The following is a 17,853-nucleotide window of genomic DNA, read 5'->3' on the forward strand; positions in this document are numbered from 1 at the left end:
TTGCTTTCATATATATATGTAAGATAGTAACGCACTGCACTGATGTAAGATAGCAATGCACTGCACTGGTGGGGGAGTAACAGCTGAACATACACATTTTTGAAATGCACAGAATCAAGTTCAGGGCCTGAAAGGACCATCATGTAGTCTGACCTCCTGTATAATTACAGGCCACCAGGACACACAAACTAAACCCAGTATATTTGATCTTCTTCTGGAAAACGGCACCAGCACAACACCTTGTATTTGTATAAAAGTGTTCCGTTAATAGAATGAAAGGGCTCAAAAGATAGGTCCCAATCTACCATAAGCAGTCTTGGTTTTACTCAGTTATGTTTAGAGACATGACAGCGCCACCATGGATATGTGAAGAAAGATAAGTGAATGTGCTGTAACTAATTTGCAGTTAGGAAGGTGGCTACAAAAGAAAACTAAGTAAAAAGGATAAACTTAAAAAACAACAAATGGTCTGGTAGCACTTTATAGACTAACAAAACATGTGGATGGTATCATGAGCTTTCGTGGGCACAACCCACTTCTACAGATGACCGGACGAATGAGCACTGGAATGCACTTTGCCTTCCCTCAGTTCTACAAAGGTTCTGATGCCTTTGCCACTGATATCAGTGGAGTTCTTCTGGACTTCTAACAGTGTAACCAAGATCAGAATCTGGCCCACAGAACACAATTTCTCTTCAGTATAAAACAATGACACGTGCTAGCAAGCAACTAACAGCCAGTACAGTCTCTGATCCCACTGCTAAATGTCCAGCTAAATGTCAACCCTTTGTGGTTGTTATGAGCAGGGTTATACTGTGTTTTAGGAAACAAAATGTTTATGTAAAATTTTCTTTGGGGTAAACTGGCCTCAGCATCCTTTCTTCTCCATCCTATAGAACCATATACTAGTCTATAGCTTACAAAATGAAAACCAAACTTAAAACATAGTTATTACTGCTTGAACTACACACCCACATTCGGCAGCTTTACACATCACATCCCTTTTCATCTTCCATCTGTTGCTCCAGTTTTTGAACAGCTTTTTGTGTTGCTACTGGAGTAGAGTAAAGCCTGATTTTAAATCAGCATTGATGCTGCAGGCTTATTCTTTTCAGCCAAAATGTGGAAGATGAAGAAGAAAAGAATGAGAACACACAAGAGAGTTACCCACATGTATATTTCACCATGATCTTGGCTAATTCTTGAAGACCAATCATTTTGACAGTAAGAGGAAAGAATTCTCAAGGAGGTTTACAATAATTTAATGAATAATCTGGTACCAAATCCTGTACTTGGGATACAGCTTTTAAAAATAAGTTACAATGGAGAAAGACGACAATTGTCCATCTAGCCACATAATTAATTGTAGTTTAATGCTGAGCTTAAATACTCACTGCACGACAGAAAGATTCAAATCACTATCAAAGTACACGCGATTCACTTCTATTCTGCTTTTCAATTACAGGTATTCAGCTTGTAATTTCATTTCTGAAGGTCCTTTTCAAGAACAGAGCGTTCTTACACCAAAAAGAAAATTAATGCCACCTAGAGAACATACACATTAAATGCAATAAAATGGGCACTTAGGCATTGGCATGGTCTAGTCCTCTTCAGCCTTCTAAAAAACACTACAGAACAAAGGAGGCAGGGTGCATGGCGGGACTCCACACATGAAAGTACGTTATGTACTGCACAAGAGCACATCTGCGAAAGGTCCAAGGAGATTTCTGTTGAAGATGCAGCGGATCCACACCAGATATATTGTGAATGGCTTAATGTTTTCAGAAAAGGTGTGATTCTGGTGTGACAGAATATAAGGCATGTAAGTGTTTTCACCTTGCTCCTGAATCCACACTTCATATTTCACCTCCCTGACCTTCAGATACTTAAGGTTCCAAGGGATCTGCCAAGACACAGAGAGCTTGGCTTCGCTAGTACCTTGGACAGAGGCCTGACACTTAGCATCCCTGACCTTGCCAGGGTACAGACCACTAGTCCACTTCTGCTTCTTGGGTCCAGGCTTTGACTTCACAGTTTGCCTGATCACCTGGATAAGGGAAGGGATGTCGACTTTTGTATCCTGGTAGACACGGAATAGCCATTCTGGGTTCCGACAGCAGAGATGCCGTGGAACCTCCTTGCTCTTTATTATGCGTTCCTGTTCTGCCTTGTCTAAGTGAGCAATTCCTCCCTGGTCCCACGGCCTGTCTGGATAGGTTACAGTGTTTTCCTTATCAGCATTCTGCCAGGCAATGTACTGGAGATCCATGCCAGGGAGCATTGCCAGTGTTTTGTAAGGGGTGTAGTGTTCAGGGTTGATCGCATAAGGAAAAAGCTCCACGACAGTGGCTCCTCTTGGCAGGAAGAGCGACATCACTAATTGGGCTCCATGCATGCTGACCAGCATGGATGCATTGCTGATCAGACGCACAATGTGAGAAAATGAATGGTCCTCTATGGAGACTGTAATGGTTTTGATCTGAAACTCCTGGGCAAGTGCCAAGATTAGTTCTGCCTCATTTAGAATTAGTCTGTTGATTGTTCGACTGAATACTACAATATACTCCTCACTGGCGCTTTCTTCCAAGCTGACATTCAGCTTCTCCATCATGAATTTGGTGAACTGCCTGATCTCATTGCCAGAAACCAAGATGTTTGCCTTTGGTCCTTGTGGCTGAACAAATCCATACTGGTACCATGTGGTGATTTTGGACAGCCCTACATAGGATTTAGTAAAACACAGAAGCCTGCCCAGGGTTTTAAGCTGTTCTCTGAGGAGTGGCTGTTTGTTACTCAGTAACTTGTAGAGATCGAAGTGCAAGCCTTCACTCCACCCCTCCATGAAGAAGAGTCGCGACTCCAGATCCAAGTCTGGGAACTGCTGCATGGTGTAGAAGATCGGAAGGAGGTCGTCGTGGAAGACGTGCATCAAATTGTCCGGGTTGAATCGGTTGGCAATGAGCGCCACATCCGGCACAAAGACAGGCTTCGGCATGAACTTCAGTGCAGCAGCTGGCAGTTCCACAAAGTTGAAATACTGGGTGTTGTGGTCCTCTACTGAGGAGAGATCAAGCAAGGCAGGTTGGAATCTCCTGGAGCCCAGGTTGGGAAGCATGACTGAAGCGTTGCTGTGAAAGAAGACAAACTCCTCTGCTTCAGTGGAGTAACACAGAGACTCAAAGCGGCAGATGCGATCCGTGTGCATCCTGCCCGTGCACACCATCCTGGTACCGTCCTCCACCAGGGCCTGAAGAGCCGCATGGTAGTCAATCTGGACCTGAGAGAGTTCCTGGGATTGGCGAGTGAGGACCAGCTCTTCTTCCACCACAAAGACGTGCTCTCGCAGCTTGATGTATTTCCACAGCACAGCTGCAAGGACAGACACTAGCAGGGCATTAAACACTGCTGCTATGTTCATTCTGTAGCTAGATCCTACCAAGACGACAGGTGGGGAACACAATGGAAAGAGACGGCATTGTTAATCCTCTTTGGCATGGTGGAAGCAAAGCCCTGGGGAAAACAAAACAAGAAAGAAGCCATTGGAATCTCATTTTTGCATCCCTGCTATAAATCATGTTTTAAGTATTCAAAACAAAACAAAAAGAGAATTTTCATTTCTCGGCATTTTTTTTCCAGGAAATGAGAGGGAGATGAAGGTAAAATACAGTCCAAAGCTGAATTCAAAAGGGTGAAAAAAAATTGGCAGATGCTATGAAAAGCAGTTCCCCCATACTTTTATTTTCTACTTTTTAACTAAAATAAATGTTGAGGTGAATGTTGTGCATATGCAGTATGAACATGCTTCAAGCCCAACATTTGCAAAGTATTTACCAGAGGGTAGCTCAGACAGGACAAATGGCTCAGTGTTTAGAGCACTAGCGTGGGGCTTGAGAGACCTGGGTTCAGTTCTCTGCTGTGCTATGGCCTTCCTCAATGGTTTTGGGCAAGTCAGCTGGGCCCAGGTTTTTAAGCAGAGAGGACTGATTTCACAGCAGACTCCACAACTCCAGTGCTTCCCATCATGTGAGTTGTACAGGTGTGGGGATGGGGAGATTAAACTCTCCATAGTACAATGGTCCTGTAAGGCTACCTGGCCAGACCCTGTTGCCTCACAAATCATTACATATTACCTCCCTACATGATTGCACGATGGACATGAATTATGTGAGAAGGCACAGTAACAGCAGTTGATGCCAGAATCATTACTATATTGGAAGAGGGGGGCTAGCAGGTGGCCATGTAGGTGCAGAGAACCCTTAGAGTCACTCAGTTCTTGGATCCATTGGTAAACAACAGAGCAGGCCAGCTTCTCCCAGGTAAACACAGAAAAGAGTGAATGGAAACAATGGCCTTGATCCTTAGCTATGCTGGGCCCACATAGGGCCAACACACCAATGCAGAGCAGTCATAAACAGTTGTGTAGTCGATGGCAAGTCAACTGCCAGGGAATCCCCCCAGCAACCCAGAGGAGTGCCTCCTACTCCATACCCTTACCAGCTTGTGGCATAGGAAGTATGACCACGTATTGGGGTTTCTGATAAAAGTAATTTAGGTTTGAGGCTTCTGGACAAGGGGGGGGGGCTCCAAACGCCCAAATTATACTGTGTTTCTTGGCTGAAGCCCAGGATTGATGGGTCCAAGCCATCTACTCCTAGATATCTGCATAGGAGATAGTATGACTCTTGGTTTGAGGGGATACAGCTGTATTAAAACAAACCCACCCTTATCCAGCAAACATGCATCTGACTCACCCCAGTACAGCTTACCACCGACATGTCTAAAAGAAACACATTTCAGGCATTTCCCACTCCTCCCAAACAGCGATGTTTTCATTAGCATTAGCCTAAAACTCTTCCCATTGACATCAGCACATTTTGAAAATCTGACCCTAGATTCATCTCTATGTGCTGGTGCAGGGATGCAGTGTTCCTTTTTTGCAATGGCAGAGGTCTTGGCAATTTCCACTGGAGAGAGCACTAGCCTTGCTTTTGTTATCTTTGTTATTGGTTTATGTTTAAACGTCAATTACATTATATTCTTTAGGACTTCAATTTACGCATCAGTTCATCTGCAGCATTCCCGAACTCCCATTTTCAGTATGTGTCAAATTTGCTGTTAATCAAATTGCAAATAAATTGGAGCCAAGACCCAAGGGGAATTATTGGAAGGACAATTTTCTGATTGGTCTATGTCTGACCAAACCATTTCTAATTTTATTTGTATGGAGCAGTTTAAATGGATTACACTGTAAAATTTAAACTCACATATGCTTAGGAAAATCCAGTGAATTAGTATGGATATCTCTGCATTCTAAATAAGACATTCACTGGGTTTGTTACTTCTATATTGTTGAACTGTGGAAGGAGTTGCACGGCAGGTTGACAGCACGCTCAGAATACAAAACTAGGCAGACTTGGTGCATGTATTTTTTCTGTGCATGTGTGCCCACGTAGCCCATTCCAGAGAGGAACTTGGAAGTTAAAGGTAGTCTAAGTTCAGGCACTAGAATTGTATGACTATTTAATGCCCTTGTTAAAGAGGCAGATTGGAGAAGTGATCTTTGGGGATCAGAACAGCAGTTTCAATTTGCAATCAACTTTTGTTGAGAACACAAATGCGTCCATCTTCTCTGACAAGTAGATTAAATGAGTATCTCTCTCAGGGTATGTCTACACTGCCACCCTAGTTCGAACTAGGGTGGCTAATGTAGGCATTCGAAGTTGCAAATGAAGCCCGGGATTTAAATATCCCGGGCTTCATTTGCATCTTGCCGGGCGCCACCATTTTAAAATCCCCGTTACTGCGGACTCCGTGCCCGCAGCTACACACGGCACGGAGTAGGTAGTTCGAATTAGGCTCTCTAATTCGAACTACCGTTACTCCTCGTAGAACGTGTAACGGTAGTTCGAATTAGAGAGCCTAATTCGAATTACCTAGTCCGTTCCGCGTGTAGCCGCGGGCACAGAGTCCGCACTAACGGGGATTTAAAAATGGCGGCGCCTGGCAAGATGCAAATGAGCCCCCCCCCCCAGCAGACCAGGGAGACGCGGAGCAGCTTTTCTTGCTGCGGAGGACGCGGGCGGCGGATCCGACGTAAGTACGGATCCGACGTAAGTCTACACTGCCTGTAATCGGGGGACTGCCTGTAATCCAAGGTCTATGATCTTACATTTGCAGGTCAACATACATTTATTTTGTTGATCTACAAGTCTGCTTCAGTGCTGGGTATATTAATTGTTTCCAAAACAGGTCTCACTTTTTTTCCTACTTTGCAATTCTTGTAAATAATCTAGCAATAGTATTAGATTCTGTAAATAGCCCATCTTTTTAGCAACACGTCCAGTACATGATCAAAACTGTTTTAAGTAGCAATATCATCCAACAAAGAAGATAGAGTCCAAGTGACCTCCTTCAAAGCATGCTACTCAGTGTATAGAAGGCATATCTGGAGGGAAGCCTTTAGTTCTGAAGAATTTAAAAGGTTCAAAATAAGGGTGAATCTGAGGGTGGCACAAAACTCAACAACTGTTTGTCAGAAGCACTGCATTTCCAAAATGCCTCCTGAACTCAACAGGAGCTCCTAGCGTTCAGCACTTCTGGGAAAACAAAACAAAACAAAACCAAAAACAAAAACAGAATGAGGCCTTTAACTTATTTTACTCTAACAAAGAAAAAAAAATCAAAAGTCACCAGAAGTATCAAACACTCCTAACCTCACCTTGATCTCAACAGGAAATCCTTAGGTAGAAGGTTGTTTCTCTCCCTAAAAATCCTTGTAACTATCTAGTGCTCCTTACAGAAAAAGTCTATTCTAATATTTTACTTCTGACTGATTTTGTTCTCTTTATCCTACCGGCCCCCAAGGGACAACATAGGAACTATTTTAGACTGGTTTATAACTTCATTTCTGAAAAGCAGCCCTGATGGAGTTTTCTTACAAATACACAGGTTAACATCTGTCATTTTACACACTGTTGCATTAGTGCCTGTACAACTACTGTGGTAAATAACTCACCTTTTTAACATCCTCTATGAACAGATTTCCTTCCCCACATTCCCCTCTCTACAGCAGATCTTTCACTTCTCTGCACTTAGCTGAGACAAGCATGTTTTCTTTAGCCATCCTAAGGTTCAGAGATGGATGTTAAAAACAAGCATTACTGAAGGAATCCATCATCATATTTGTTCCTAGTTGCCTAGAGATACAAAAAAAAAAAAAATCCTGGTTCATGTTGTTTGGCTGAAGGCTGCTTTTGCTGGAGATGAACAAAGGAAAACTGGGCAGGAAAGTGAAAAGTCACTGACACGACTGAATTGTGGAATCTGCAGTTTTAGGATTTTTTTTTAATGTTTGCTCATTTTCTGCAGGATTGTTCCTTTCACTTTCTTCTCTCTTACACATTTGGTGGAAATGGCACTAGAAGAGAGAAAAAATGGCCAACCCTAAGAGCAGAAGTCTTTTGCTCATTAACAGTGGTAATGGAAGCAGCCCCCACACCATTTCATGCATGTGCTTCTACTCAGCCCTGATAGACCACATCCAGGGGAAAGCAGACCAGTCAGATAGTCTCCAAATCCACTGGGTGCCCTCAGCCTCTCTGCTGAGGGGGTTGCCAGGGCTTTTTTCCCCTTCTATGTGGATATCTGCCCATGAGAAAGTAGCTAACTGTGAAATTGTTAAAAGCTTCCATGTAAGAGACAGCCCATGAAAATAAGTCACCTCTCCCCCTCCATGTCCCTTCCTGCGATGTGAGAGTAATTCTGCATCTCTCCATCACAAGGTATGTTGAGGGTGGGGGGACAGTTTAATATCTGCAAAGCCCTTTGAATGTGTAAAGCGCTATATATGCAGACCAGACAGACTGTTCAATGCCACTCATCTCCTCAGTTCGTCAAACAGCTCTTCAATCTCTGGGAGGTAAATAGGAGTACAGGCAGTCCCCGGGTTACGTACAAGATAGGGACTATAGGTTTGTTCTTAAGTTGAATTTGTATGTAAGTCAGAACTGGTACATATTGTAGGGGAAACTCTAGCCAAACATTTCTCCAGAGCTCAGTTTTATTCTTCCACACCTCACTTCCCTCAGTCCTTTATTCTCAAGCTGAGGTGTCTGCTGAGAAAAGCCGCTCCGCATCTCCCTGGTCTGCTGGGGGGGCACTAGCTTCGCGTCTCCCTGATCTGCTGGGGGGAAGCAGCCAGTGCAGGGTTGCCTCATCCCGTCTGTAAGTAGGGATCCGATGTAAGTCAGATCCATGTAACCCAGGGACTGCCTGTATAGTGGTTCAAAACTAGTTCTGCCCTGCCCCCCCCCCTCAGCTCACCCATCAAGGCATCTTTCAGTGCTCTGCCCTTGCTCTATAGCATGGGTTCCCAAACTGGGGGGCATGAAGAAATTTGGGGGGCCCTCCCCCATTAATCCCCCCCAAGATGCTATTTTGTATTTCTGCCCTGGTCAGTCCCCGTTTTTGATTTTTTGAGAGACCCTCGCCCTCCCCCCCAATAGCAGCAAAACTTGTTGAGCAAAAAAAAGGGGGGGGGGCATGATGCCGAAAAGTTTGGGAACCACTGCTCTATAGCAGTAGTTCTTACACTTTATATTAACATTTCCTTTCACGCCAAAGCTCTGAGTGCGACCCCTCCCTCTTATAAATTAAAAATGAGAGGGGGAAAGAGGGAAAGGGAATTTCAATGTAACGGGGGCTTGGGGCGGAGAGCCCTCCCCTCCAAGCACGTCTGGGCTGGTAATCCCTATGTAACCACCTCAAGACCCTCCAGTTTGAGTGCCCCTGCTCTACAGGAATGTGCGCCTCAGTCACCCAGGATGCTGTGAGGACTGACCGATGTTTGTACAGTGCTTTGAAATGTTTGAAAACCATCGTTCAGCAGCACTGGAAGGAACAGCAGCACGCAGATGAGAGCCTTGCCAAAAGGAACACTCATAAAAGCAGTGCGGTGCCTTTTTGCTGCCAAGCTCATAAAGGGCAATGGTGTCCCAAGGGAGGCTCCCTTGACGATTCCCGACACAGACAGGTTGTTCGGAGGAGAAAGAATCACAGCCAGCAGTCTCCCCTGGCTGGAATCTTGATGATGGTTGGGGGCAGCTGACACTTGCCAGCGTGTGATGGCCGAGATGGGGAGGTCTGGGTGCAAAGGCAGTGAGAGAAGACAGATTTGGAGGGGGGAAAAAAGCTTTGAGGTATGCCTGAAGCTGAGAGATACAGCAAGAGCACAGGCATGAAGAAAGCCGGCTTGTCTCTGGTTGCTTTAATTTTAATTTAAATGGCTAATGAGGAGGCACCCAAGGTAAAGCAAGCTGCCAGCAGCCTCTTCTTCCCATCCTCCAGGAAGCGGGCTAACTAATGCTCATGACTCCCTATCTTCAAAAAACTTCAGTTCAACCACTTTTTAATTAATTACTAATAAGCAAGTAAACTCTTCAGCAGGTCATGTCTCTGCTCAGAAAGAGCATGTTTCCTTGGCTTAGAGGCTCTGTCTATACTGCAATTAAACATCTGCATGTGGTCAGCATCATGTGACTTGGGAACACAGGGTTCAGGCTATGGGGCTGTTTAATTATAGTGTGGACATGCAGGCTCAAACTGGACTCTAGGCTTTGGGACCCTCCTGCATCACACAACAGCCCCATAATCCAAGCCCCACAAGTCTAGGTCACTTGGCACAGGCCAGTCACAGATGCTTGGCTATATATCTGCTGCAATTAGAGTATCTTGCAGGATAGTCATGTTTGAAACCTGCCTGCCTACAGTAGTTTCTGCCCTGTGCAAGAACACTTTGATGTCTGCTTCAGTAAGAGAGGTAGCTGAAACTAGTTATTAAAGGGACACACTTGTCAAAATTTACATTTTAAAAAAAAATCTTAAACATTCAGATTATTACAACTGAAAGAATTTTAAAGAACAGTTTCACTGCCAGGTATTTTATTATTTCTTGTATTTCACTTGACTTGGACAATAAAAAAATATATAGACACAAACAGTTTCACCACAGTTTGCAAGTCAGTGACTTAGCAACTTCACACTCTGGTTCTCAAACATTAACAGCATGTGCCAGTGTTTGGATAGCAAATAATGCGGAGAAACATGTCTGCCTAAGGTATTTAGGTGCTTAACTTCCATTGCAATTTGGGCCTTTTTCCTCAGCCTCCCTTTCTATGGCGCTAGCAAGACACAAGTTGAAGACTTTTCTTCTCTCTTTGCCTACCAGCAGGGATGCACTGCCAATAACTATTCAGGCTCTTATACCATGCCCATCACAGTGGCATCTGAAACATCTTTCCCTATCTCCCAACAAGACCCTGCTTTCTACATACTACTCAAAGCAAGGGAGTGAAGAGGGAATGCGGGTTCCTCTTGGAATGGTGACCCAAATTTGTTTTTTACCCACGAAAGATTATGCGCAAATAAATCTGTTAATCCAGGTCTAAGCTAGAAATAATGTAGCCAGAGTCAAGTTTGGCACTGTCTTCACAGCAGGAGGCCAACAGGAGCAAACACTCCCGTCAGCTTCCCTTACTCCTCACAAGTGCGAGGAGTACCCATGTGGGCCGGAGGCACCCTCAGCATTCGATTTAACAGGTCTTAACTAGACCCAATAAATCAAATGCAAGAAGTATAGATGTGGCCTCGGTCTTTAATGCGCCACAGGACTGGTCGTTGTTTTTGCAGATACAGACCAACAGGGGTATTCCTCTGAGATTTGACGTTGAATTAGTTCTGCAGTATCTGTCTCTTCCTTTTTCTTCGACGGTATAGCTCAGAAGGTATTCAGAATCACACTTAGGATCCAATTCTGTTGAAAGCCCTCCACATGTGCATTCCCAATCCAGACACTGAGTAGGAACTTCACATGCAGAAGGCTGTCAGGATGAGGAGCCTTAGCAACATTCCTGGAATGGGACCCACCAACACACAGTCCCATTACTGCAAATGAGATCGTGCCAGGAGATAAGGTTTCACTTGGGCAGGTTCCTTTGCAGGATCAGAGCCTAGGCCTACTCCCTTCAGTGAAGTTAATCATGTGCTTACTTGTCTGCACATGGGTCTTAATTTGGAAACTACCAGTTTTAATATGATGTTTTGCTATATGTAAAGTGGTCAGTAACAACTAATTTGCCTGTGGAGGAGCAGCTCTGTGTCCTGCTCTTTAAATAGGACAGAATGAAAAGGCAGCACTGAGACTTCAAAACCAGAGGAGGCTCCCAAGAACAGTTTGCTTTCAGTGGCACTGCTCACCTGCATGGAATGAAGCGAAGAGCACAAGAGTCTGTAAGACCAGAGCCTTTATGCACATACACCACTCCATCCCTATCACCAGACAGGAGAGGAACCCTTTCTTCCCCTGCCCTCCATTTCTGACATGCCAGTGTGGTCCCGTGGTACAGCACAGAACTGGTGCTCCTGACTTCCAGTCATGCCACCGTTTACAGAGGGAATAGCAATACTTACACATGCTTCAGGTGAAATACTACATGAGTGTTACCATCCTCAACACCTAAAGCTTAACAGAAAATTAAATTACCCCTCAAGCTCTCACCTCACATTAGTTCAAAATTACTAATTTAACTAACTGTGCATTTTTAAAATATTTTCAGTTTTTATTACACTCCAGAAAGGGAAAAAAAAAATCTCAAAATGAATATTAAAAAAAAAAAAAAGTACAGTAACAGACCTCCAAGCCATTCTTATAGGGCCTAAAACAAAGATAATCTCTCTAAGAAATTGATTCAGGGGAAAATTATATTTTCTAAGAGAGAGTCATGTTTCTAAGGCCTCTCCTTCACTTCCCGGAAGATCAATGCTTCTAACTACTTGAACCATCTACTCACTGTCTCTCTCTCTCTCCCTGCCCCCTTTTCCCCCCTCTCCTTTTCCTCTCTTTTTTTTTTTCCTTCCTTTTCCCCACCTCCTTCCCTGATTTACTTTTGGATCTGGACTTCTAATACTCTGGTCATTTGAAGAACTGGGTTTTGTCTATGAAACCTCATGATACCATCTACATGTTTTGTGAGTCTTTAAGGTGCTACTAGAGACTATTCAGGTTTTTATGTGATTTAAATAAGTAATAGTCATAAACCACTGAGTCATGCAATTAAGGAGCTGAATATTAAGTAATTGATATATTTTTCTTACTAAAAAGCAGAAAACTACAGATGTGCTGATTTTTTAACTACAAAAATCATGATGGGACTAAGCCATGCAGTTAAAGTAGAAAATACCATTAATCAAGTCTGCCTTAGAAATGTATAAATCAGAACACCCAAAGTTTCAAGTCTAATAAGCCCTATTTTTAAAATGCCATTGGAGAAAAATAGTACATCAAACATGTATAAATAAATATTTTATAGAAGCCTCAGTATCTGACATTCATACACAAAAACAAGTTTATTTTTATTCTAAAGTTTTATCTAAATAAAAAACCTTGCTCTACAGGAGATGGCAAATAAGAAGGCAGGCTCTCCATATAACATTTCCTTTTGTTAAATGTTCTTGATTTCAAAACATATCTTAACTATGAAAAGGGAAATAAAGTATGCTACAAGGGAGAAGATTTTTTTCCAAAGGCACACTTAGGTGCCTCTTGCCCTTTGGCCTGTGCACCTAACTACCAGCTGTGCCTTTGGAAAAATTCTTCTCTCGTGTGATCTATTTATTTCATAGTCATTCAGAGTTGGATAGTAACTTTAGTCATACTGTTATCCCCTGTCAAAATGCAGAACTCTAAAACGGTTAAAAATACAGTATTGCCAATCACAAGCAATGAAAAAATCAGGATATGAAAAAAAAATTCAGGAGACAGAGTTAAAAAGTAAGACATTTTTAATAAATTGAGTCTTTTTATTTGTATTTTGGTTAACAAGCTTTTAGGGGTCCCCTTTGAAAGTTTTTCTTCACAATCAGGAAAATCTAAGATGGTCATGCAACTTGACTTGACCATCTGGAGCTTTAAGTGAAACTATCAAATGAGTTGACAGTGCCTCTCTGCTTACACACCTGGGAGTCCTTGAAGACTTACCAACCCAAAACACTCTAGCTGCTGGAAGAGAGATGGGGGAAACGTAATGTGTAAGAATTCACATCTGTTAACCTTTAATCACAAGTAGTCCCACTGATATCAATGGCTTCTCACATGAATAAAACTATACTGGAGTCAGCCAATGAATAAGATGATGCAGGATCTTGCTTTTGTTTTTTCATAAGCAAGAAGTCTTCATTAAACTGCAAGAATGCATGCCAGGAAAAAACACACTAATAAGTCATTTGATAGACAATTATAGATAAAAATCACTTCAATGGAAAAAGGAATGTACTAATCCAGAAAAACTGAAATTAATATCCAGAAAGCGTTGATCCCAGAATACACTCAAGCAACATGAATCTCTAGGGGTTAGCAGCACATCTGGATTTTAATAGCCATTGATTTCTATATTCTTCCTTTTCCTCCTCCTCAAAAGAAATAGCTTTGATACTGTCTGAATGGAAATTTAAAGGGCTAGTACAAAATTATCTGTATAACTATTAGCACAAGCATTTCATGTTTCCCATTTAGCATGGTGCCTAGAACAGTTTCTATGTGCTAGAAATTCTAAGCAGGAGCCCAGCACAGCCAATAAGAACATTAAAAAGCCTCCTGCGCTGATAAGCAATACAGTGAGATGTTCTGTGGAGACAGTAAAACTGTCCAGTGGAGATTTTAAAAAGAATTCCTAGAGTTAAGTGTGCATTAGAAACAAGATTTCCTCCCCACAAGTCATGTGTTCCAAAATACTTAAAAAAAAAAAAAAAAAAACCACACACACAGAAAAAAAATGCATGAAGGCTGGGATTATAAATTAAATACTGACCACCCACACAATCATGGATGAAAAATTCAGACAAATTAATTGGAACAGTGGTCTGATACACCCATTAAAAAAGTACACTATGAAAAGGTGGATAAACAGAACTAACCTGCAAAATTAAAGTCAGCCATGGACCTCACACAGGACTCTTACAGAGAACAATTACAATTAACACTCACCAAAGCAGCACATTAATTCAGAGCATCTGCAACCTTCTTAATCCTTGGGGAGAGCCTATCCTTAACAGATTAGGATTTCAGCACATGCATGCATACCTGATATGCTAAATAAAAGGAAACATTATCCACTGCCTCTCTCTCTCTCTCTCTCTCTCACACACACAAATCTTAAATCTACTTCTCACAGGGAAACCCTCTATCCAATCTTCTTCCTTCTTCCCCCTCCCCCAACCGCCCTTCCCCTCCCCAAAATCTACAAGAGCCGTAACCAGTACACCATCTGCAGACTGAGCTACCTTTCTCCCTCAGCTCTGAGCATGCTCTGTCTATCAGCAGTGTCCTATCGCTCCAGCTGGCTCACCTCAATTTGTTAGCCTCTCAGAGGTCAGCCTTGCATGCAGGATGATTTGCTGCAGTATTCCTGCAAATTCCCCAAAGGGCAGCCACACTGAAACAAATACAATGGTGCTGTTTGACAAAGCTGAGCATGCCTAGGAGACAGACGGAAAGCAGATTTTTTATAGAGCTTTCTTTTAGGTAAATAAATAAATAAAAAGCTCCATGTAAAGAAAAAGGAGGGGGAGAGGGGAAAACAGCGGAGAAGAGAAACAATGCCAGTCACCAGAAAAGGAGAAAGCTACTGTACAAGTCTTCTGGCAATTCCCTCAGCAACTTGTAAGAGACTTTCTAGCTACAACGGTCATCGAATGACTCAGTACAGAACAATGCTGCAATCATACACCTTTAGCATACAGGGATCGTGTTTTTAAACTAACTCTTTCTTACTGTGAAAACAGGTGTTGTGCACATGAAAGTCATAACATTAAAACTGTATTTAATATGTGAATTGGGTCCAAGTTAGATTGGGGCGATTGTTTCTCAGTCCACCGCGTGTGCACAAGGTCAGAGTGATTTTCCTAGTATCTGTCTGCAGAACTCAATCCCACAACGAATGAGATCCAGCAGACTAGTATAGAATATTTGTTCCCAGTTTTGGTTTGTCAAGTTCCTGACCCCAAATTCAGATCCAGGACGAAGAGCTCAATTCCGCGAACACCACTGAACAAAATGCTTATGACTTGGAAACATCCCACAGCAGCCACTGGTATTATTCAGATTACTTCCGACAGCAAACCCCAATCTTACTGTGACACACACATGCACGCGATAAAAATGGTTGCCCATAGATAAGATGTAGGGGTTCTCTTGCTCCTGGCAAGAATTATCCTAGCTGCTCAAAGGAGAAAGTACAAAGCCCATCCACATGCTCAAAATGTGAATAATTAAGATATAGGGCATTTTATTAGTAAAACCTCTCAGCCATGAATGGTAGCTGTAGGCTACCTGGAGTCCCTTTTTCCAGTATGCAGAAAAAGCAGCCCAGAGCAGCCAAGCTAGAGTTATTTTTTTTAAACTCATTCTAATAATCATTAGGGAGAAGGCTAAATGGATTCATGCTACATATACACTGGATCATCACACTAATTTCAGACACTGTACTTGTATCAACTAGACCGATTAACTACTTGGACAATTTTAGCACAGTTGTCCCCAGGAGCCCAACATGCAGTATTTGGATCTTGATCCTGAGTATAGGCCTTATGTAGTAACGTGGTCCAATTGAACTTAAAGGGACAATTTGTATTTGTAAAGTTACATCATGTGAACGTGTTTATAGGTTTCAGACTGGAGTTTGTTTCTAATCTGGCAGGGTTGAGAGTGAATTTTTGTAATATTAAAAAAAGGCAAAACCCAAATATGCAAGGGAAAAACTGCACCAAACCAACTAGCCTAAATATTCTGTAAAACTGACAAAGGATCTCAACAAAGCAAGACTTTCAAAGTAAGTCTGATGACACAATGACAAGAAAGGAATATTATTTCCATTAGAGGCACACAAGATAAAAACATATGGTTTTGTTTGTGCTGTTCTATAGCTACTTTTCTGCCTTAGCACTCCCACACAGCACAAGCAACAAAAATCCTGCAAACACAACAAAGTGAGACTGTGTAGAGAGTCACTCTTCTGTCTAACTCACCTCACTAAACCTTGGCACTGCATATCAAAACAGATTAAATAAATAAAATCAGGCCTGCCTCTACTGGAGTCAATGTGGCTCTCAATTCTACATTCCTTGCACACACAAAACTTTCAAGGCCTAATCCAAACCCCACTAAAGTCAGTCAGAGTCTTTTCACTGACTTCAGATCAATCCCTCACATTTTTTCAATGGGAGTTTTGGTTTCCCAATAGGGTTGCCCCTCCCCTCCCCCCCCCCCAAAAAAAAAACACCAGGAAAAAATTCTGTTGAGGGTGGGGAAAAAAGGGAGGGGGGAGACCAAAAAGGACCCCAAGAGTTCTTAAGCAAATAAATACATAAATAAAAAACAGCATTAAAACAGTATGGCCCCTTTAATTGAGTACAGAGTCAGAATAGGGATAAAGAGCGGTTGAGCACTAAAACCCAGGGAAGGCATTGCTTCCCCTTGCTCGGGTCTTGAGGTTTTTTGTCGGTGGCCATCTTTTCCTTTTGGTCGAGCCACAAAAGAGCTTCTCTACGGAACGAGGTAAGCAGGGGGGCCGGAGGCTAGGGCCAGGCCCAGTTGTTGAGTGTGTCATAGGGTTGCCAGGTGTCTGGTATTTTCACGTCCTGGCCAGGAAAAAAACCAGAAAATACCGGACATTTCAGGTGTCCAGCATTTTCTGAATTTTTTACCAGACAGGAGGCGAAAATACTGTCAGTTGCCAGGTGTCGGTCAATACCCGACACCTGGCAACTCTATTTCCCAGGACTGCACCACCAGGCCCTTCATCTTGTCTAATGTTTTCTTTTTATGATAAAGACCAGTTTGTTTTTCCAAAGTCAATTAATTACCAATACAAGCATCCCTTTGCATCAATGGAGGTGTGTAATGGGAAGGCATGGCCCCCTCCACCTCCACCCCCGCTCAAACACAGAGGAACTGCTGCAAGTCACCTGGTGGGAGGAGCTAAGAAGGCCATGCCCTGCACGCCAGAAGCAGAGCTATAAAAGGCCAGCCCAGCTGCTCAGTTAGGAAAAAGCTACCAGAGGTGATAGATGCTTTTTCTCCGCTATTGGAGACAAGTGCTTAGGAGAACCGCTGTTGCACCATAGACTCACAGGAACTTCCATGGAGCCTTGACACCCTCTACACAGAGGAGCTGCTACTGCTGCCCCTGGCTATATACCCTGAGCAGGTTGAGGACAACCCTTGGATCAAGGTACACCCAAGGGAGAGAGAAGGAAGCAACCCAGGAGAATCAGGCAGTAACTTGGTAGAGGGCGAGCCTGACACTAAATCAGCATGTCACAGGTAGATACTGCGTGAATTGCTAATTCCCCCCCCTTCTTTTCCAGACTAGAGAAGGCTCTTACAGACTCTAACTTACGAGAAGTGTGCCCCCTCCCACAGATGCAGAGGGATGGTCCTGCGAGCCTACAGGGTGTTTCTAGGGATTTAAAGAAGTATGACTTACGCCAAAAGAAGTTTTGTTCACTTGGCATGCTATAATATAAATCATTTACTATAACTATAAAGTGCTTGCATAGCAAGAATACGGACTCATAGCAGGATCATCCTGATTGTTGTGCCTCTGAAAGATACTGAAATGATATTTAAGTATCTAGATTTTTCAGTGTCCTCCCAATGCAGGAAAAAACGACATCATCGTGTCATGGAATGTTGGCATTTGTCAGACGGCAGGCTCCATTAAGACAGGGGTGGCAAGAGCCTGTCAGACTCTGGCCCACCTAGCTCTTTTATCCGGCCCGCACAGCAGTTCCTGGCCCCCT

At 43.0% G+C, this 17,853-nt stretch overlaps 1 protein-coding gene across 6 annotated transcripts in view; it reads right to left on the reverse strand.

The window, feature by feature from the left end:
• Window positions 1-1,246: 1,246 nt before the first annotated feature.
• POMGNT2 (protein O-linked mannose N-acetylglucosaminyltransferase 2 (beta 1,4-)) overlaps window positions 1,247-17,853 on the reverse strand; it is a 49,001-nt gene continuing 32,394 nt past the window's right edge. The window contains exons 1-3 of one of the 6 annotated variants that reach the window (XM_075921956.1): window positions 14,039-14,242; window positions 7,016-7,124; window positions 1,247-3,510 (exon numbers count right to left, since the gene is read on the reverse strand). In XM_075921956.1, the coding sequence (XP_075778071.1) occupies window positions 1,682-3,418 (1,737 nt within the window). In that variant the 5' untranslated portion in view covers window positions 3,419-3,510; window positions 7,016-7,124; window positions 14,039-14,242 and the 3' untranslated portion in view covers window positions 1,247-1,681. Of the gene's footprint in view, window positions 3,511-7,015; window positions 7,125-13,968; window positions 14,243-14,399; window positions 14,511-17,853 lie in introns of those variants that run through there. The other 5 variants (XM_075921955.1, XM_075921957.1, XM_006125567.4 and 2 more) reach the window with 5 other exon arrangements.

Source organism: Pelodiscus sinensis, chromosome 2, assembly GCF_049634645.1.
Source record: "Pelodiscus sinensis isolate JC-2024 chromosome 2, ASM4963464v1, whole genome shotgun sequence".
Taxonomy (NCBI): Eukaryota; Metazoa; Chordata; order Testudines; family Trionychidae; genus Pelodiscus; species Pelodiscus sinensis.